Source organism: Lates calcarifer, linkage group LG6 (genome assembly GCF_001640805.2).
Source record: "Lates calcarifer isolate ASB-BC8 linkage group LG6, TLL_Latcal_v3, whole genome shotgun sequence".
In the NCBI taxonomy this organism is placed as follows: Eukaryota; Metazoa; Chordata; class Actinopteri; family Centropomidae; genus Lates; species Lates calcarifer.
The window spans coordinates 12,614,667-12,633,479 of record NC_066838.1 but is presented as its reverse complement, the minus strand read 5'-3'; the positions used below and the strand labels follow the sequence as shown (position 1 = coordinate 12,633,479).

The following is an 18,813-nucleotide window of genomic DNA, read 5'->3' as shown; positions in this document are numbered from 1 at the left end:
ATTAAAATGCACTTAAAAGTACATGAAACAATGATTTGATAAAAAGTACTTGAGTAATCACTGCCTGAGGAAAAACTATGAATAAAAGTAGTACAATGTCCTTACATTCAAATTCTGAACATACAACATTTTACCAAGCACGAACTGTGAGTTTCCACTTGTTATGTAAGATTACACGAAACATTGTTTTGTCATTGTGAATCTAAGCTGAAAACAAACAAACCCACATAATGTTCATTAAGATGTAGTTTCTTTAATTAAAACTGCAGCACTGTAAGTGTTCATAGTATTCCACTTGGACATGCATGGAAAAGTAAATATATTCATATAGTACAGATATGTACAGTACAAGGACAATTTTTTGAAATCATCAGTCCAACAATGGGAGTGTGAAAAACCATTAAAACACTACGTGCAACTTTCACAATGTTGCATTTTTCATTAAATTGCTCTTTTCATTATGATTCTAAGTAACATTAATATGCCAAAAGACTGTGATGACAACTGTTATTTAACCAATTAGGTAAAAAATAAGTTAGACAAGGACCATCAAAAGACACGACCAAATTCATCTTAAAAGATACAAAGGGGATAAAATCTCTTTTTGAAAAAGGACTAATGACATTTTTCTGTTGAGAAAACAAACCAAAAAACAAATTTGTGTCTATATTCATCAGTACAATCAGAAGCATTATGACGGAGGTTGTATGGTGCTGACAATAGCACACAACAAAAGAAAACAAGAAATGACAGAAAAAGGTGCCAATGACATGAGTTACATGAAAACATGAAAGCTAAATATAGTTTGAATTTTCATTTCATATGAACAATCGTCTATAAGGGACTGCCAGCCAAATATAGCGCCAGCCTCAAAGTACAACAAAATGCCGGGCTTGCCATTGGGACTGTAGGACAAGAGGTTCAGTCAGAGGTGAAAGGTATTAAAGTTGCTGAGCAAATTCCCATTCATGTATACAGTACAGATACAGAGAAAAATATTAAAAAAAAAAAAAAAGATCAAGAGAACTGCAAAAACTTAAATGAACAGAAATACAAAGCAACAATAAACTTGCTTATTTTAGTGCATAAAGACATGCCCTCATGTTAATGGACAGATATCTTGTTTTTCTGAAATATCACATCTTGCAAATATATGATCAGACAAAAGGGACAAAAAAAAATATACAGGAAAAAAAAAAGAAAGAAAAGGAAACCACTTGTTTAGGTGTTTATGTAAAAATATACCAATATCTGGGTAAAATATCTTTGTGGGATTTCTAAAGAACTGGAGCCATTCAGACACAGTCACAAGACAGATCAGAACTTTTTCCTTCCTCAAAGATTTTACCAGCGAAGATGTCTTTGCCGTGTCCTTCCAGCAGATGACAGACAAGTATTGTATCATTTTGTGTCACTGAGAAGAGAATAATGGTTAAATTAACTCTTAACTTTAAAGGCTTTGAGGAATCTTCAACAAGTTATCAAATCTTTTGTTCCTCATGATTGTTTTCCATTTGATGAAATGAACAGATTAAGAAAAATCAATATTTATAAGGCTCCACTGATTTTCACATGAGCACATCTGCTTATTTTTAAGCGGGGGATATCAGGAGGCACCAATGTGATATTTAAGGCAAAACGACCAGACATTGTGTGTTAGACTGTGTGTAAGTGCAAGAAACAAGCAGTGATATACTGTAGATTGTGTCACTGTGACCTCTGAATCACAAAATAACAGTCCGGCTATTTACTGCCTGCCCCAGAACAAGTACCAGGTGGTCTTTGGAGATTCAGAGATCCGGTTTGTTGTCATTATGGCTTAGTATAGGTTTGGTAAAGAGCAAAGAGACTTAAGGGGTTCAATCGCACTTCCAACGAGCAGCAAGGATGTGCAACCATCCTGAGAAGTGTGAAAATAACAGTTACAGTAAGTCCAGGGCCCACACAGCGAAAACACAGTCACTAGAATAGATTCGGATAAAAAGGAGAAGGCATCCACTTACAAACCAATAAACAGCAAAACTGCCTGTTTTGGAGGAAAGGTGAGAAGGAGGGGGAGAGGAGAGGTTAAATTCCCTTCAGTTCAGAAAATACATATTGCTCTTACACCAACAATTTTAGGGTACGACACTGTCTTGAACAATCCAATATATTTTGGTTTTGTGGACTAACCTGGGAGGATGTGCCAATTAATTTAAAAAAATATAGCTGCACATACTGTATCAAGAACATAACACCCTAATAGAAAAAGTCACATGCTAACAATCTAAATATTAATGTATCAGATCAGGAGTAGGCAAACTGCTATGTTCTGATGTACATAAATATATACACACAGAGCCAATCACACACACAGTTTATAAATTTTATCATAAAGGGGTGTAAATGAGGTAAGTTTTTCTGGGTCCATGTTGAGATCGCCTTGACGTGGGACCATTTACAAGAGGTTTATGTGAATATTTGAGATCTAAGTCACTGAAGTCTAGACAACTACTGAATCTTTGGAGCCGAGGATGTATAGGGACGTTATGCTGTGATGGCATGTGTGGGTGTGTGTATGGCTAAAAAGTCGAGGAGCACAAGGCACTATTCCCTGCTGAAAACAGTGTGAAGTCCTGTGTGTTGTTTGGTATCTGATTTGATCAAGAATGTTTATGCAACACCTGTGTGTTTAAAACTGTGCACGTTGTTTGGCGTGCGTCCACACAGGGAGTTCGTTACGGCAGTACACTCAGAGCGATGCAGTCCTACAGTCCAGTGAAGAGTCATTTTGACTGAGGGTGAGGAGAGATGAGCAGGGAGGCATAGAGGGAAACGAGGAGGGGGATGAAGGGGTGGGGGTGGGTTGGAGTCCAGCCCCTGTAGTCTATGGCAAAGTGAACAGGAAGCTCTCTCAAAAGTCTCAGTCCATTCCCAGAAGGCTGCTGCTGAGCTCCAGGCCCCAGCATGATGGCTCCACAGGAGGGTCAGAGAGAGCAGGGGAGAGAGGGGGAAGTGGAAGATGAGATATTTGGGCTTCTAGATTGGGGACGTTGGGAGTCTAGGAGGAGGAGGAGGTTTGGGGGGGGGGGGGTCCGCTGCTCTTTTTTGCCCCTCTTTGATGAGCCAAGTCTGGGCCATGGTGGCATCGCTCATCATCTGGCAGCAGATTGAGACTGTGCAGCCATGATAATGTGAGAGGGTCCGCTCTCAGCCCTCTGCTGCTGACCCATTCCTGCCAGCACAGACATAGCCATGGCCTCTGCCGCTGCCCTTGAGCTCAGGCCGTTTTGCCCTGCAGAAGGGCTGGGCGCCAGAGAACTGTGCTGGATCACCGGGGCAGGAGAACCTGTAGGCTCTGAGCTGTCTTTCATGCTCTCCTCTGCAGCTACACAGAAAAAAAAACACAGTGCAGATTTTTACTTAAACTGCCTAACGCATTTAACTTTTAAACTTAAATACACTCCACAAATTCTATACTGAAGAAGTTTGGACATTATGTTTATTGTTTAGCAGTTATGATGTAGGTGAATTTAGTGACAACATCCCAGTCCAATTTAAAAAATAAAGAAAATTCACATGAAAGGAAACTAAAAATCATAATAAAACAAAAACAAAATTCAAAATAAAATAAAAAATAAAAAAATAAAAACAAATTCATCTGGTAAATATTTTTTTCAGCCATGGGTCATTAATTGTGAAATGTCAGAAACATACAGTACATTTGTTATGACTTGACTTTAATTACATCTAAATGACACCCTCATACCATCCTGGAGTCTGGACTTCCACAACAACAATTAGAACAATTAGTGATGATTTTTGTCATTATTTGATGTTTTCTATAGCTTCAAATGCTTTGCACATATTCCTGCATGTTTCTTAACATGCCACAAGGTGAGTAACATGGCATAACTGCATAGGGCTCACCTAAGTAGGCAGTCTTCTTCTGTAGGGTGGTAACAGGACAGTCCTTGTGGGCCAGCAGCAGCTGCTTCAAATGAGCCACCTCGTTCCGCAACAGAGACACTTCATTCTGACAAGAGGGGAAAATCAGAGAAATCAAAGAAAAATTATCATTAGTGCTGAGTTACATATTTAAAAACTGACCTTTCAAATCTTTAAGTAATGTTACTGTTGTTTCCTGGCCAAGAATTGCTCTAGAGGTGTAAACAGTCTGGATTTGAGTCTGGCAGTGGAGAAGTGGAAATAAGGTGTAAAAATGACCTGAAACCTGAATAATACAATGAAGATGTGAAACAAGTTGTAATGTGTTTGAGTTACAACTCGTGTGAAATTGCCCAATATTCCCTGAAACTGATTTCGTTTATCTGAAACACTCCTCTAAAACTTTCAAGACTAGTTGAAACCCTGACAAGTGGGCACAGTCAGTGTGAGCACACACACACACTGATACAGGCCTCCCACGGGTCACATTTCATCTCCGCCCACCTGCTCCAGGCCCACTCACCGACAGTGAGACGTTCAAAGTGCTGAGCTCCTCAGCCTTCTTCTCTAGGGAATTGACCCACAGTTTGCGTTTCTGCCTGCAGCGCGACGCTGCGGCCCGATTCCTCTCGAGGAAGCGCTGCCTTCGCTCATCTGGGTCATCATCTGCCGTCCGCCGCCGACGCCCACCTGTAGGCTGTGCTGGAGATACCTAGGGGGGGGAAAGGGTGAGAAGGAAACCGACAGATGGGAGGGGAGCGGAAGCAAGGCGAGAAAGAAAAGGGAAGTTTGAGTCACAGTTTCATCATTTTAGTCAGAACACATCATAGTCATCTCACTACAAGAAGTACATCCCCTATTTTCTGTAACTAAAACAGGTGATAAGCCATATGTTAAACAAGCTCAGCTACTTTTGGGTATTTCAAAAACTTTTCAAGTTTCAATCACATTGGTACTGGACTCACAGTACAGTTAAGGCCTTGACTATAGAGTACCTGAGGTTGTGCAGGTGATGGAGCATCTGGCTGTTGGACAAGCAGCTGGCTCTGTTCTGCCTTCTGAGGCACCATGGGGCTGCTGCCCATGGCCATGACCCCCATACTCTGTCCTGATGGGCTCTGCTGGGACAGTGCAGCCTTCAGACGCTTTAGGAGAAAGAGGAGGCAATATCGTTAAGAAGCACAGGGGCCAGAATACATTGCACAAAGCAACAGTATAAACAGTGTAAGTATAAATGAAAATGCTCCATCAAAAGTACTGTAAAGGAAAAGAAAGAAATGACACCACACTTGCTTACTTACTAATCATCAGCACAGCCTTAAGTAAGTTGTTAATCACACTTATGCACCAGCTGCATCATGTCGTGAAAGCCAATTTATTTATAGTGAGTAATGTTTGTGCTTGTACTCTGCTGCAGACAGATTGCTCTACATGCATAGTTTTCATGCAATTAATATATCTGACTGTGTCTTCGGCTGAAATTTACATGGTGGAATGTAATCCAGTGCAAGATTGTACCACCCTTTCCCTTGGGAAAAGCCTGAATTCTCTGAGGAGTGAATTTAAAAAGGTGCTAGAACTCGCCCATGTTGACCTGACAGCATCAAACAGTTCCTTGTTTTCAGCAGCACATTCACGTGACATCCTGTGCTGTCACAAACCTTTTGTATTGGCTTCAGCTCTGGAGGCTTTGCATGTTCCTGAAACACTTTTCAGATGATGTTGCTTGATGTTGATGATTTGTGATCTGGAGCAAAATAACTGACTGCAGCTCTGAAGGCATACCACCAGTCAACTGCATATTTAAGTATATCAGCCTTCTGAAATTTAGCATTTGATACCAAGATATCCACGTATGTGCCTGTGCCAAGACAGTCTGCACACCAACACAACACCCCTAGCATTTACTGGCACCAATGATCTTCCACTTATTACTGAAGGATCAAGTGGTTTGTATAAATAGGAGTATCTACTAAAGCAGATGTATTTGTGATTATGTGTATGCTGTAATGCTATAAACAATGAACACACTCACATATTTTCAACTGCAATACAAAGAGGGATCCTTGTAAAGAGCTCTGTGTGTACTCTGTGGTATCATTATTTCAGAGCAAATTGTGTTGCTGTGGTGTAAGGGTTAAATAAACAAGTAACTCCAGTAAAAAGTCATATGATGAACAAACTAAGCTGGTGCAGAGGAAGGCTGGAGGGTGAAGATGGAGACAAAAAGAACAGATAAAGGGATAAAAATAGAGAGCTAATCTAGTGCTGACCATCTTGGCCTCTGTGTGGATGCTGCTGTAGCCAGAGGGGGAGTTGGAGCCGCTGCTGCTGCCTCCCAGAGGAGGACCAGGGATCCCAGGAATGTTGGGTACCATGCACAAGGGTCGGGCCAGCTGGAGACCAGATACGAAACACAAATACATGTGTTAACAACTTGGACCAACTTCTCAGCTATAAAATTGAAATACAACATATTAGGACTGTTGGTCTGCCTTACATTAATGACAGAGGGCATCTGTACGGGACCAGGGAGCAAAGGCACTGCCTGACCAGAGGGAAGCATCATCATGGGGTAGTGGCTGGTTGGCGAACTAGACGGACAGACAGCAGCGAGACAACAGGAACAGGAGGTTCAGTCAAACTTGTAGAAATGACAATCTTATAGCTCCAAAATTTCTTTGACAACGCAAGTAGCACCACTCCTTCAATCCCACAAAATCCACAATTACATGCATCATAAAAACACAAGGTTTGTAGAGACCCAGCATATGTCAGTTTATAAGTATGCACAGAACAACTGCCATATTTCCAATTTGTGCATCCACAAAAAACATGATAGCATCTTGTTTTGAAAGGCTGACTCATAAGCACCACATAGGTTCAGCACAGTGGTGCGAATATACATGTGAAATTTCCATACAATGTGAGACAGATGTTTTTTGAAGACCTTTAAAGCTACATTATGGAAAAGAAAAATCTGGGTTAAAAAGGTCAGCAGAGGTCAAGAGAAGAATGCTGATAAACTCACCCCAGAGTACGATTGGAGGGTGGTGCCTGTGTGATGACAGAGGTCGGTGATGGCATGGTGGGCTGAAGGGCATCAAAGCCCAGGTGTAGTGGGAGGGAACCTGGACGCACAATAGTCGGGGTGGGGGCTGAACTCCTGGGAGGGGTATCCTAGGAGATTAGTGGCGTGGGAAGACACGTTACAGTTGAAACACGCTTTTCATATCAGACATCACATCTCTAAGGCAAAAAGATAATATGTTTCACTTCCCAAAGATGTATTTATGTAATACTGCAAAAGTTATAATGACCTGAACATGAACCATACTCTTTTTACATCATTTAAGGTTGCACATGCTTTTCTGAGCAAATCCCTCTTCCTCCCATTTCGGTCCTACCTTTCCTTTAACCAGAGGCTCTCTGCTGCTGTCGGATCTTCCAGAGATAGATTCAGGGCTGCCTGGTGGCGAGGAGTCGACCTCTACAGGGGCCTCCTCTTTTACCTTCACATCTGATGGCGTCTGCAGCGTCATGTCCAAAGCCACAGAGTTGGCAGCAGGGAGCTGAGAATGACGGAGACAGTGAGAAAGAGACAACGAGAAGTTCACACTACTTAGCAGAGATAACATTTTCGTAGACTACAGTACATCAAAAAAAGGAAGTGGGTATTTATCACACAACCCAAACAACCACACCATCAGTTTATGAAACACTACTTTAACTGCAATAAAACACATTGAGACTAAAATCTTTGTAAAAAGCTGTTGCAATAGTTTGTTTAAACTGTGATGATACACAGACAAAGTGCACAAGGCAGGAATTTCTACAAGTCATATTTTTGACTGGATCAAAACTTGAGGTAAGAAAGAAGGAAGTAAAAAATAATTTTTCACATCATGGGAGTCTTTGCAGAGAAAAAAAAATCCTTGGTTTCTGTGCATAGTAATACACGCAGTCATTCACAAACACACGTACACACAGATGACAAAATCATCAGCCCCAAGCCTTTCTTACAGAGTTCTTTGCCCTCTTCTCATCATCATCTTGTTCAAAAGAGCTGGCCAGCTCGTTGAACAGACCAACCTCCTCGCAGTTCTTTAGGAAGCGGGTGGGAGTAGGTGTCTGGTCTGGCAAACAGGAATGAACAGAGATAAATATAGGTAACACTTTCACACCTAGTTCACACTTAGCATTGAATATAGAAAGCCATGTCATACATGTGCCTTTGGAGTCACTTTTCTTAATACGCTTGCGCTGAGGTATGCTAAAAAGTCTTCATCTGAATGCCAGGACAGGATATGTAAGAAAGAGGAAGAGCAGAGCTGAGTGTTTGTCTTATAGACAAACAGTACCTGCAATAATGACAGAGTCGGTCCTGGGTGGTCCAAATTTCAGTGTCATCTCATGCTTGTGTTTGTGTACAGCCAAGTGGTCCTCATTGGTAAACCTCTGGAACAAGTGAGCAACAATAGAAGAGGAAAGATAAGTACATTAGGTGAATTAGCCTAGAGGCAATTGTCTATTTGTCCTGGTGACCTAAAGAAGCAGCTTTTAGTACCATAACACAGGTATCATATTGCAATAATCACAGACAGATAATCTCTCCGAGATGTAGCCCAACACATGTAGCCTATACCGTATCATTATGTGACAAACCACAAAGACAACTGTATCTGTGGTGTACAGTTCCTCATGTCTTAAAACCCTGTACAGGCCTATTATAGCTGCAGGATACTGGACTCAAATATCCTTACACCAGCTAGAATTATCTAGAAAAAGGGCTGGTATGGATGAGGCCTGAAATAATTTTAGCAGCACAGAAATGTCAGGAATGAGCAACAGTTTAAGATGTCAAGAAAATGATGAAGAACTGTAAAAACTACTTGCATGGAAAATCACCAAATGAGCTGATACATCAAAACAAATGCTGCAAATTCAAGTGTAACGTGTTTTTGCAGAGAACTGAATGTCATCAAGCTCGTCAGCGTGAAAAACATATGAATGCTGTGAACTGTGTCTCTGTGAAGTTCTAGATATCAGGTGTTAACAGTGGGCAAGAGCTACAGAAGGTCTGGTAAATCAGACCGTTAGAAGAGAACACCAATAGCCACCCTCTCCTCTGAGACACGGCACTTCTTCTTTGGAGAAGTGGCGAGGTGAATCAGTCAGAGACGTAGGAGGAATAATCTTGGCTCTGGCACCAGCCTATTCACCATTCGCTGCAGCCTATTTTAGGTCGCCGCGTTGCAGTTGCGAGTTCAGTCGTGAGAGTGAAGTGGAAACACAGTCAAGTGTCATGGGACTTATTTTTAGCCCTACCAGGCAGCATCACCAATACAACTACATGTCTCATTTGTCTCTTTACTCTGAGCAAGGCAGTTGGGTCTTGTGGAGGAAACTATCTCAAGATAATCTCCCTGTATGAGATACTGGCAGTTAGGATTATCCCTCCCCACACTGTAAATACTGGGCATCATATAATGGGGGGCTTGTTGTTGTTGTTGTTGTTGTTAACTTGGTAAAAGGAAAACCCTGAGCAAAGCCAGGAGTCAATCATCCTTGTTCTATTATGGGCATGATTCAGACTTTCCTGGTAGACAACTGTTGCTTGTAAAGGGCAGCAGTAAAACAGCATTTGGACATAAGGCACTTGTAACATAAAGGATGTTCCGTGTCTAAATGTACACAAATCAGCATCAAAGATTACATTATTCAAGGCAAGTAAAACAGTCATACGTGACAGTCTAGACTTAACCACAATTTGTATAATGACACCTAAACTGGCTGACATAATGTGTGGCACTGGAGTACTGAAAACTGTGACGTAACAAAACAGCTTCCTGGTCTTGTTGTGATTTAAATTTCTGCTAGATAACATTTGACTTAGACAACATTTAAAGCTGCACTGATCAATATTTTTTCATAACCAATGGATCGAAATGACTGTGTGTGTAATGCAAAAGGGGTCACCTATGGTGACAAACCTACAGAGAACTATTACCCGACTCTGCAGTTTCCCTCAGCTCTACGGAGAGTTTTCGTGTCTTTTGTTGTTTTGGTTCAGTCCAGCTGCCCTCAACAAACCCAGATTCCAGCTTTTTTCAGTGTCACAATCTGATAAATCCACTGTACACTACCTGCCTGGAACCAATCACACGCAAATTTCACAACTAATGCTAGCTCATGAATGTAATAGAGCACTGTCAGAGTCAGTGTCAGAGTCAGATTTTTTCCCTCAGGAATTGGCAGAGACCAAAACAGAGCTATACGAGAGGAAATATATGAAAATATTTTAATGTTGTGTTTCCACCTAAAAAAATATTCATATGACTTTAACATTTGGGATTCTTAAGTACATTTACAAAAAGGGTTTTGTAGATAAACGTATTTGTGTTCCTCAAAGTAAGGCGGTGTTGTGGTATCACACTCAAAAATCTAGCACCATCACACCATACTACGATTTTAGACCTGTTTGTACAACAGTTTGACACTCAAACAAAGCTGGTGACAGTGCCACAGCTGTAGACCTGCACCGTCATCATCCGTCACTTTGCCTTCAAAAGCTACCATGCGATTCTGTTGCTTTAACTGTAAGCTAAATTAATAATGACAATGACAAATTAAATATGCAGAGTATGTACACAACAGAAACATGTCAAAGGAGAGATAAAATGTCTTTTGTCAGGGAAGGGGTCCCTAGATGTCCATAATGTTCTGAGAAGAAAATAACCAAACAAATCATCATTTATTTATCAAACACAGGCATGTTTAACTGCTTTACATGGCTGCTGTTCAAACCGCAAACCCTGTGTACAACAGATTTTCTGACAGACTTCTGACCAGAGAATAGAAGTGGGCTTGTGAATCACAAATGTTTCTTAACCACATTAAACACTTTCTTCCTCCAGACCCCAGGAGAGATAATCCATCTTTCGCCGTGAAGATATCACACCCAACTGAACACAGCATCAGACAGCTAATTGAGCACAACATTAGACATGATGTTTCCTGTGTTGAATAATCGTGAGTCCTAAAACACACTTCTTTCTAATTTGCTGTGATATGAGGCCAAGCCCCAACAACACACCACGTTACAGGCATGTGAGCGCACTATTGGCACTCAGCTGAGTCACAGCCGTGGCTCAAACCTGTGTCTGCAGGCGCTACAAGTCAACAGTGACAGGTTGAAACAATAACTGTGCACTGATTACTCACTGGAGCTTCCAGTGACTCACAGCTAAAGGAGACAGCATTGTCTCACAAGACAGCATGCTAACTAGATTCTTTCAATGTGATGATCATTCAAAGAGCGACAAAAATTACAGACAGGAAGTCTTTTCAGGGTCAGCAAGTTCTCTAATTGTATATATGAAGCTTTAATATACTCAAATAAAGTGTCATGTCCAGTACAATCTCTCTTTTCTTTTGCTTTCAGTTCATTTTCATTTAGAGGAAAAAATATTTAGTCATCATAAGTAGTTACAGTCAGCTGTTGGAGAGCACTTACACAAAGGCAAAAATACCGCACACCACACGCATGCACACACCTGAAACCCAGGACAAGGAGGGAGAAGACTTACCTGTCCACAGCCGGGAGCATTGCACACAAAAGGTCGGTCGTCCCCCATTTTTGCAAAGAGCTTGCAATGTAACTGTGGGAGAGGAGAAGAGGAGAACATTGCTGCGGCTTTTTTCTTGATTTGTGAACTGGAAAATCCTGAAAACAACAAAACAGGGATGCTGTGGCTTGTAGTCTTTAGTCTGAGCAGGAAGCCGAATGCTATTTAAAAATAACCCTGGCAAAAAGGAAAACACGCACAGAGGCAGCGAGACGAAGTTTCCCTGGTGATACTTCCTTCACACAGGGGGGCTTCTGGTTGGCCAATGAGGAGCCGCTTACAGGAGAGGACGACGGCTACCATTTACACAAAGACATCTCCCTCTGCTTCTCCTTCTGTCTCAGTTTCCCTTGCTCCCAATCCCTCCTTCTCTCATTACCACTCCCTCTTCTCACTTCTCCAGCACCTCCCAACCTTTTCCCTTCTTGTACCCCTCATTCAGTCTCTTCCTCTATCTGATTCAGCTGTTTCTCTCTCTGCACAATCTCAGACATCATCTGCTTTCTGAGGACTCTGATGTGAATCCACACCACAAATATCTTTACACTATACCTCACTTATACCTGTTGTCCTGGTTAACTCTAAACTTACTTGAGGTTTCTCTATGGAGATACTAGAAACAGATGGAGACGATCGTCAAACATTACAGACAAAATCTAATAAAATGTTTTTGGTATGTAAACTAATGTAACTAATGTAAACGAAGAGCAGGTGACATGTAGAGCAGCAACAATTAGTCCATAAATCAATTAGTTGAACAGGAAAATTTCCAGCAATTAATATTTAGATAATCAATTTATCATTTAAGGAATCTTTCATGCAAAAATGGAAAATGCTTTTCTCTGTTTTATGACACATCAAACTGAATATGTTTAGATTTTGAACTGTTGGTCATATAAGACACTTGTGGACATTATTCACAATTTTTTTTAACAGGATTAATTGATAGTGACAATAATACTTAATTACAGCTCTAGTGACAGAGGCAGAGGCATTCCATGTTCATCTGATATAACAGTCAATCGTACCACTTTACTGTAGCTCAAGTTCAGGAAAAGACAAATTTAAGCTTTTATGATAACATTTTGAATGTGACAATTTCAAACTGTATATTGTGTTTTATTATTATATAAATATTATTTAAGTGTATCTCCAATATCTACATTTGCTGGCTGACTGTGGAATTAAATTACAATAAAAAACTTAACTGTTATGCCCAATGGACACTATAATCTAAAGTCTATGCCTGTGTATAATAGTACTGATGTGTTTGTACTGATTAATAACAGTTTAAGAGTTCAGACATCCGGGGTGGACTTAGCACTAACTGGTTGGTTGAACTTTAGGTTAGATATGATTGGCTGTTGTAGTTATTTTCAGGATTTTAATAGTGTGCTATTCACACAGTATAAATATTGGGTAATATTGTAAAAACAGAGGTGCATAAAGATAGTATTGTTGGACATTTGAATGTACTGGAAACACTTCCACAGCCTCTCACAGTACTACAAACCAAATACTGCATCTCACTCTTCCTGAATACATGCTGTTGTCAAGAGTTAAATATGCACATGCTTCTGTTTGGTTTCTCCTCCTGTTGTGCCTGAAGCTGCAGTGACATAAACTAAAGCTGTGTGAGGCTTACTGCTTGTATCAGCTGTCTCCACGGAGGAGAATAACTCCTCACAACCCCCCACCCCCCCACCCCCCTCCCCCAACTCTCCCGCCTCAGCTCCAACTCCACTAAACCACCCCACACTGTACTGCTCTGCACAGCTGAACAACGCTCCATGTGAAGTCAAACTGGGAAGTTTAGAAAAATAACTTGGTCATTAAATTTAAATCAGGGAATTGGAGGGGTGGCGATGGCAATGGACGAGGGACATTAATGTTTTAGCACTCTCGGCTGGCCCAAAGTGACGTCTGGCAGCTATTACACAACACTGTCCCACTGACAGTACAGCAACTACAGACATGCATCAAGGACATTGCTATGTATGCAAGTAGAAACCTTTCAATAAACAAAAGTCACTGATTACTGCAATACTCAATAAGGTTTAGCTAAAATGCAGTCATGAGCAGGGACAGTGTCTCACCTTAATGATTTAATAATAGCCCTTCAAATTTGCATCTTAGATGTCTTTCTTTAATCCACCTCCTGAACTTTTACTTTGGCTATGATAATCTGACAAGACAGCCTTAGTCCCTGTGTGTTGTTTTGACACTGTATGTAAAGCTTATTCATTAAAAAAGAGCTGCTCATTCATTATCCAACTTAAAATATACAGCTGTTCCACAAATGGGAAAGCAATGTCAGTTAGACATGTTTAGTATTGTAATATTACTGAGTTACTGACCACATTAATCTCTGTTGTACCAACTACATGAGTTGAGCATGTGGCCTAACATTATTGAGTGGGACAGATTATTCATTATGTTGGCGAGGCATAAATGTCTGAAAGTTTTCCCAATGTTGAAGTCAGTACATTTTCCTCCTTTCTCCCTCCATTTCTCCCTCTGCCGAGGACAGCTGCCCCTGAGCCAACACATGATTACTGAAGCCTTGCGCTGGAATACGACGCTCTCCCATGACGCCGGGCCTGCAACAGGCCTAACTGTTGTGTCTCTCAGCTCTGTGCCTTTATGAGGAAAAGGAGTCTGCATCGTGTTTGCAAGCGAAAACACAAGTCCCTCTCTGCGCACATCAAAGGGCCGATGAAGCAGAGCAGTCTGATTTCTTGCAGACCTCCCATGCTCAGGAGAAAGACAACAGATCAGTGCCAGGACCCTCACAAAGTGCTTCCAATCCACTGAGTCTATTTGGGCAGAGATGTGTCTGCAAACGAGATACTCCGTCTAGCTCGTTATACCGAGGGTGTGGACTGTGTGGGGAAATGGACACATCTGGCGTGAGGAGTAGGAACAGATTTCAGAGTTTACATCTTACTAAAGACATGCTAGACATTAACTTGGCTGGCTGGCACTGACATGAAATGTGGGATCTGATCTTGTGTGAAGTCCACCATAAATTCCAGATGACAGGGGTGGAAAATACCATTTGTTTTCATAGCTGCCCCAATCAATATCTTAACCTGATTATGACAGATGTGTTAAGGTCCTTTCTTCAGCATCCATTGCTTGGTTCTGTGGTAAGACAATCTATCTTGAGGGACATCTTCAAAAACTGCAGTGCCATACGGAAAGAAATGACACTGGTAATTTACTACTTTGATTGTCAGATGTGTCTCACTGAGAATAAACTCAGAGTAATTAATGAGTTGACAGTGTAAAGTTTTACAGCACACTGTAAAATGCTCTCCTTCATTCAGACCTCAACTCTAACAGAGACAATAAATCAGTCTGCTAGTTACATTAGTCCCGATGCACATCACTGATATTCATTACAGACAGGGATATCAAGTCCACCTATTTTCGCCTCCTTTCATCCAAGGTGACATGGAAGCACTCAAAGTGCTCTAATTCCTGTCCTTCTCATTGAGCTGCTGCCAAAGTCCCACCGTTAACTTGGATTTCTCCAACTCAGCAGGTGTAGAGGAACGAGTCCCAGCTATAATCAGCCACAGCCATCCAGTGTTTGATGCCGCCTGCTAGGAAACTGGCTAAACAAACTGTATTAATAGCTCGCGCTGCAGCCATGACTCTGGAATCTGAGGCTTGAATTGCCAGAGGGTAGGGGAGACCCCACAAAAAGGAAAAAAAGTAAAGGAGGGGGAAGGAGAGAGCAAAACAGTGAAAGAGAGAAGAACGCAGTCAAGAATTGGTCAAGTGAAGGATCGTGGGTTTTTGCTGGATTACAGGTGAGGTCTTGTAAATGTGGGCTATGAGCTTTAGAGACCAGGGATCTAGGCTGTGGCTGGGTGTGTGCAACAGCCAATATGTATTTATGTAAGCAAAGTGAACATGAGATTTGGTAAATGGAACAAATGAAATCCTATATCCATGTCTGCATAACTAACAAGGCCTAAAAGCTAAATCCATGCCAAGCCAGCAGACAATGCAGGACAATACAGGATGGACCCAAGGCAGTTTTCTAAAATTAAATCAGAAACACTGTGATGATCTGATTCCTGGTTGGAAACTTTTAAAAGCACTTGCCGTGAGGTTTTGGTTCCAAAAATAAAAATTCAAAAGAAAAAAAGGCCATGTCACTTGATGTTTTGCTTTTCATCTAAAGTAAGAGCCCGTACAGCCTCTGGTGCGGAAAATAAGTTTGCTAAATCATTTACGCTTAAAGCTCAAACACATCATCAGTCCAATAATGAATTCACAAACCTATAATAAAATAGACAGATTTTAACTCAGTGACATCTCAGCTAATATATATAACAAAACTTTATTCACCATGTATGTTATGTGATGACATTTAATTTGCAGCAAAGAACGTTTATGTTGCATAATTTCAAATGTATGTGATTACTGAGAGTGGGACAAGATGTCTGGTTGGACTAAACAGACTGCAGTTTTCTCTGGTGTAGCACTTTCTCTATGTGATGGAATGAAGTACAACTCTGCCAAAAACATGACCTACATTCCTAATGAAGGTGTTGACAAGCATGGGGATGCGGATCCTGGGGCGTTCAACAGCTCAAATTGCAATACTATGGATATCATTATTACTTGAGACTTTGAGCTCTTTTGAGGCTCTCCTTGCAGACCCAGATTATCATCGCATAATATTCTACCGCCAAAAAACAGACAGGCAAATATTTTTTCCAGGGGTTTTGGGCATCTAAAAAGGGTCAACGTCAAACTGAAATCCTAAACTCCTGCAAACTATAGTTTCTTCTTCCAGACAACGTTGGCTGGCTTGAAAAAGTTTGTCTTTCTTTTAGCCTCCATTACCCTCTGGCTACGTACGGGCACACTCTAGCCCTGCCTTTTCCCGTAACAAGACCGCCTTTTCTTTTCAGCAATTGGCTATATGGACGTCAATCAACAGCATCTAATGCACGCAAAGCTTTAGACCCTGTCAATAAGATCGACTGGCTGAATCTTATTGGCTAAAAAACCCGAAATCAACTTTTTGTATCCACGCAAAACTAATGGCTAGCTGGCGTGGCTAGCGTTAACAACAGGCCGAACGCACATTCAAAATCAGTAATAACAGCGCTACTAGCAGTTTCTGCGATGACAGCAAACAAACATTGACACTACTTTAATTATTCCCGAAGTGAACTGGTGTATTTTAAGCACATTCCGGACAGTCACAATCACAAAAGCAGAAAAAAAGCTAGCAGTTGGTTGGTTAGCGGACTGACACTTGAGTGCAAAGCGAGACAGTGGGTCCGAATGAAGCGTTGTAGCTGCCAGAACAGTTTTGACAATTAAATAGACGCGTAGTTTTAGCAAGAACAAACACTGAAACATGTCGCACCGGATGCTACTTTGTCGTAATATAGCGTAGTCAACAATTCTATGGAAATTTTAAAGGGTAATAAAGTGTTTACAAACTCACCCTTGCGCCCCTCTCTCTAGCTCCCCTCTCCTCTCCTCTCCTCTCTCTTGGAATTTGACACTCCCCTCGACGTCGAATTACCGCGAGAATTCGCATCAGTTATCACCAGACGTTAACAATGTGTGTTCGGACGTTGAGAACGGCGACTCCTGATTTTCGGTTGCAATTTCAAGACTCTTATTTGTTCTTTTCACATTTGTATTTGGAGAAGAGTGGACCAAACGTAATATATTATTTCTGTCAATCCAGACACTGGAGAAACACACGCCACTTATGTCTCCTCCCCAGCGTCTGGTGGACTTGTCAAAATTCCCCGTTGCCTTGTCGCTATTAAACTATGTAACTCTATCTCAGCGGCGTAGCACAAAAATGTGGGCCCTGCATGCATGTACCCTCAGTGTGCCCCTTCCCCTTTAAATACATGCAATGTTACACATGTACAGATAAGCAAGCAAAGACATGTATCTCCAGTGTTCATGAGAGTCATCAGTAATATCTACACAGTCTGAAATCTCAACAGTTATCAGCCCTCTAAACATATTGTTACTACGTGAAGTTTTCACTGACAGGTTTTACAACATTACACTACGTATCAGTGGCCACTTCATTAATTACACTTGTACAAGGCAACAACCTGCTGAAATTATTTATTGATAGTATTTTGTATTATTAATCTAAATGTGCAAAGTAACTAAACCTGTCAAATAAATGCGGTCAAGTAAAAAGTATAAAGTAGCAGAAAATATAACTTGTAAGTTAAAATACAAGCACTTATTGAGAGGTATTTCGATATTTGTTGTCGTTCCTGTTTGCACACGAGGGGGGCAGAATATTAGAAACACCTCAGACTTCATTGCTGAAACATATGTTTGAATCAAAAACCAGTTGAGTATAAGAAAATGTGATATACATATTGTATATTGATATTGATCTTTTTCTCAAGATGGTCATTAGAGGATTAGGTTTAAAATGTATTTCAAAAGGGACCCACATGCAATTTGATATCAGTGTGCCATTTCCTAATGAGTGACTGTGCATAACTGCTGTTTCTGTTGTACTATAGGATATAAAAGGCCATTAAATATATTATGTATCTGTAAGTTATATCTAACTAGTGGTTAAGTGGTGAAAATCATATTCATCTTCCTTCCTTTGAAATACTGAAGAACTGTTGCATTCAGTGTTACACTTCACGTGATAACTGTTGAAACTGTTGTATGAACATACGAACATGGAAAATAAAGGCGGCCTCATCCTCTCATGCTTTGGTTTCCTTCCTGATACTCTCACCCTATTCTCTCTCCTTGGAAGTGAGCGTCAAAATAAAGAAGGCTACAGTGGTTGAACATGAGATCATACAAATTCACCTTCTTTTTATGTGTATATGTTTCAAAAGTTTAATTTATTAAAGATAAACCAGCTGATGTAATCCACAGCAATTGTTACTTAACACTCAAATTTCCCATGAATACACAAATCACACTGAACATCTCTTTTGGTGGCTGCTGTACAAGCCAGCTGATGTGAATTCAGAGACAGGCTAGAGAGACCCCCAGTGGATAATTTGAGAACTGTCTGTATTTAAGTTATCTGTGGTATTGCTTTCAAGAGACAGATGTAAGCAATTTCTCTGACTATCCTCCCTGGATGTTTTAGTTCATCCCTGTTCCAACAAAGTAAATACAGTGTCAAAATAAATCTAAAACTCTTTAGTTGTTGTATGTTGTCTCATCCCCACCCCTTTTCTCATTATAACGTTGTTGGGGGATCAAAGTAGATTGA

The 18,813-nt window shown here is 40.9% G+C and overlaps 1 protein-coding gene across 1 annotated transcript; it reads right to left on the bottom strand.

Annotated features, from left to right (window-relative positions):
• Positions 1-233: 233 nt before the first annotated feature.
• atf7a (activating transcription factor 7a) lies at positions 234-17,142 on the bottom strand. The gene is made up of 12 exons (XM_018666148.1): positions 17,032-17,142; positions 11,517-11,588; positions 8,289-8,385; positions 7,951-8,063; positions 7,335-7,499; positions 6,959-7,107; positions 6,428-6,521; positions 6,201-6,323; positions 4,923-5,072; positions 4,451-4,639; positions 3,910-4,015; positions 234-3,367 (listed from the first exon to the last, which is right to left on the bottom strand). The coding sequence occupies exons 1-12, from the start codon at positions 17,125-17,127 to the stop codon at positions 3,135-3,137; spliced, it is 1,587 nt and encodes a 528-aa protein (XP_018521664.1). The 5' UTR covers positions 17,128-17,142; the 3' UTR covers positions 234-3,134.
• Between the last annotated feature and the right edge of the window lie 1,671 nt (positions 17,143-18,813).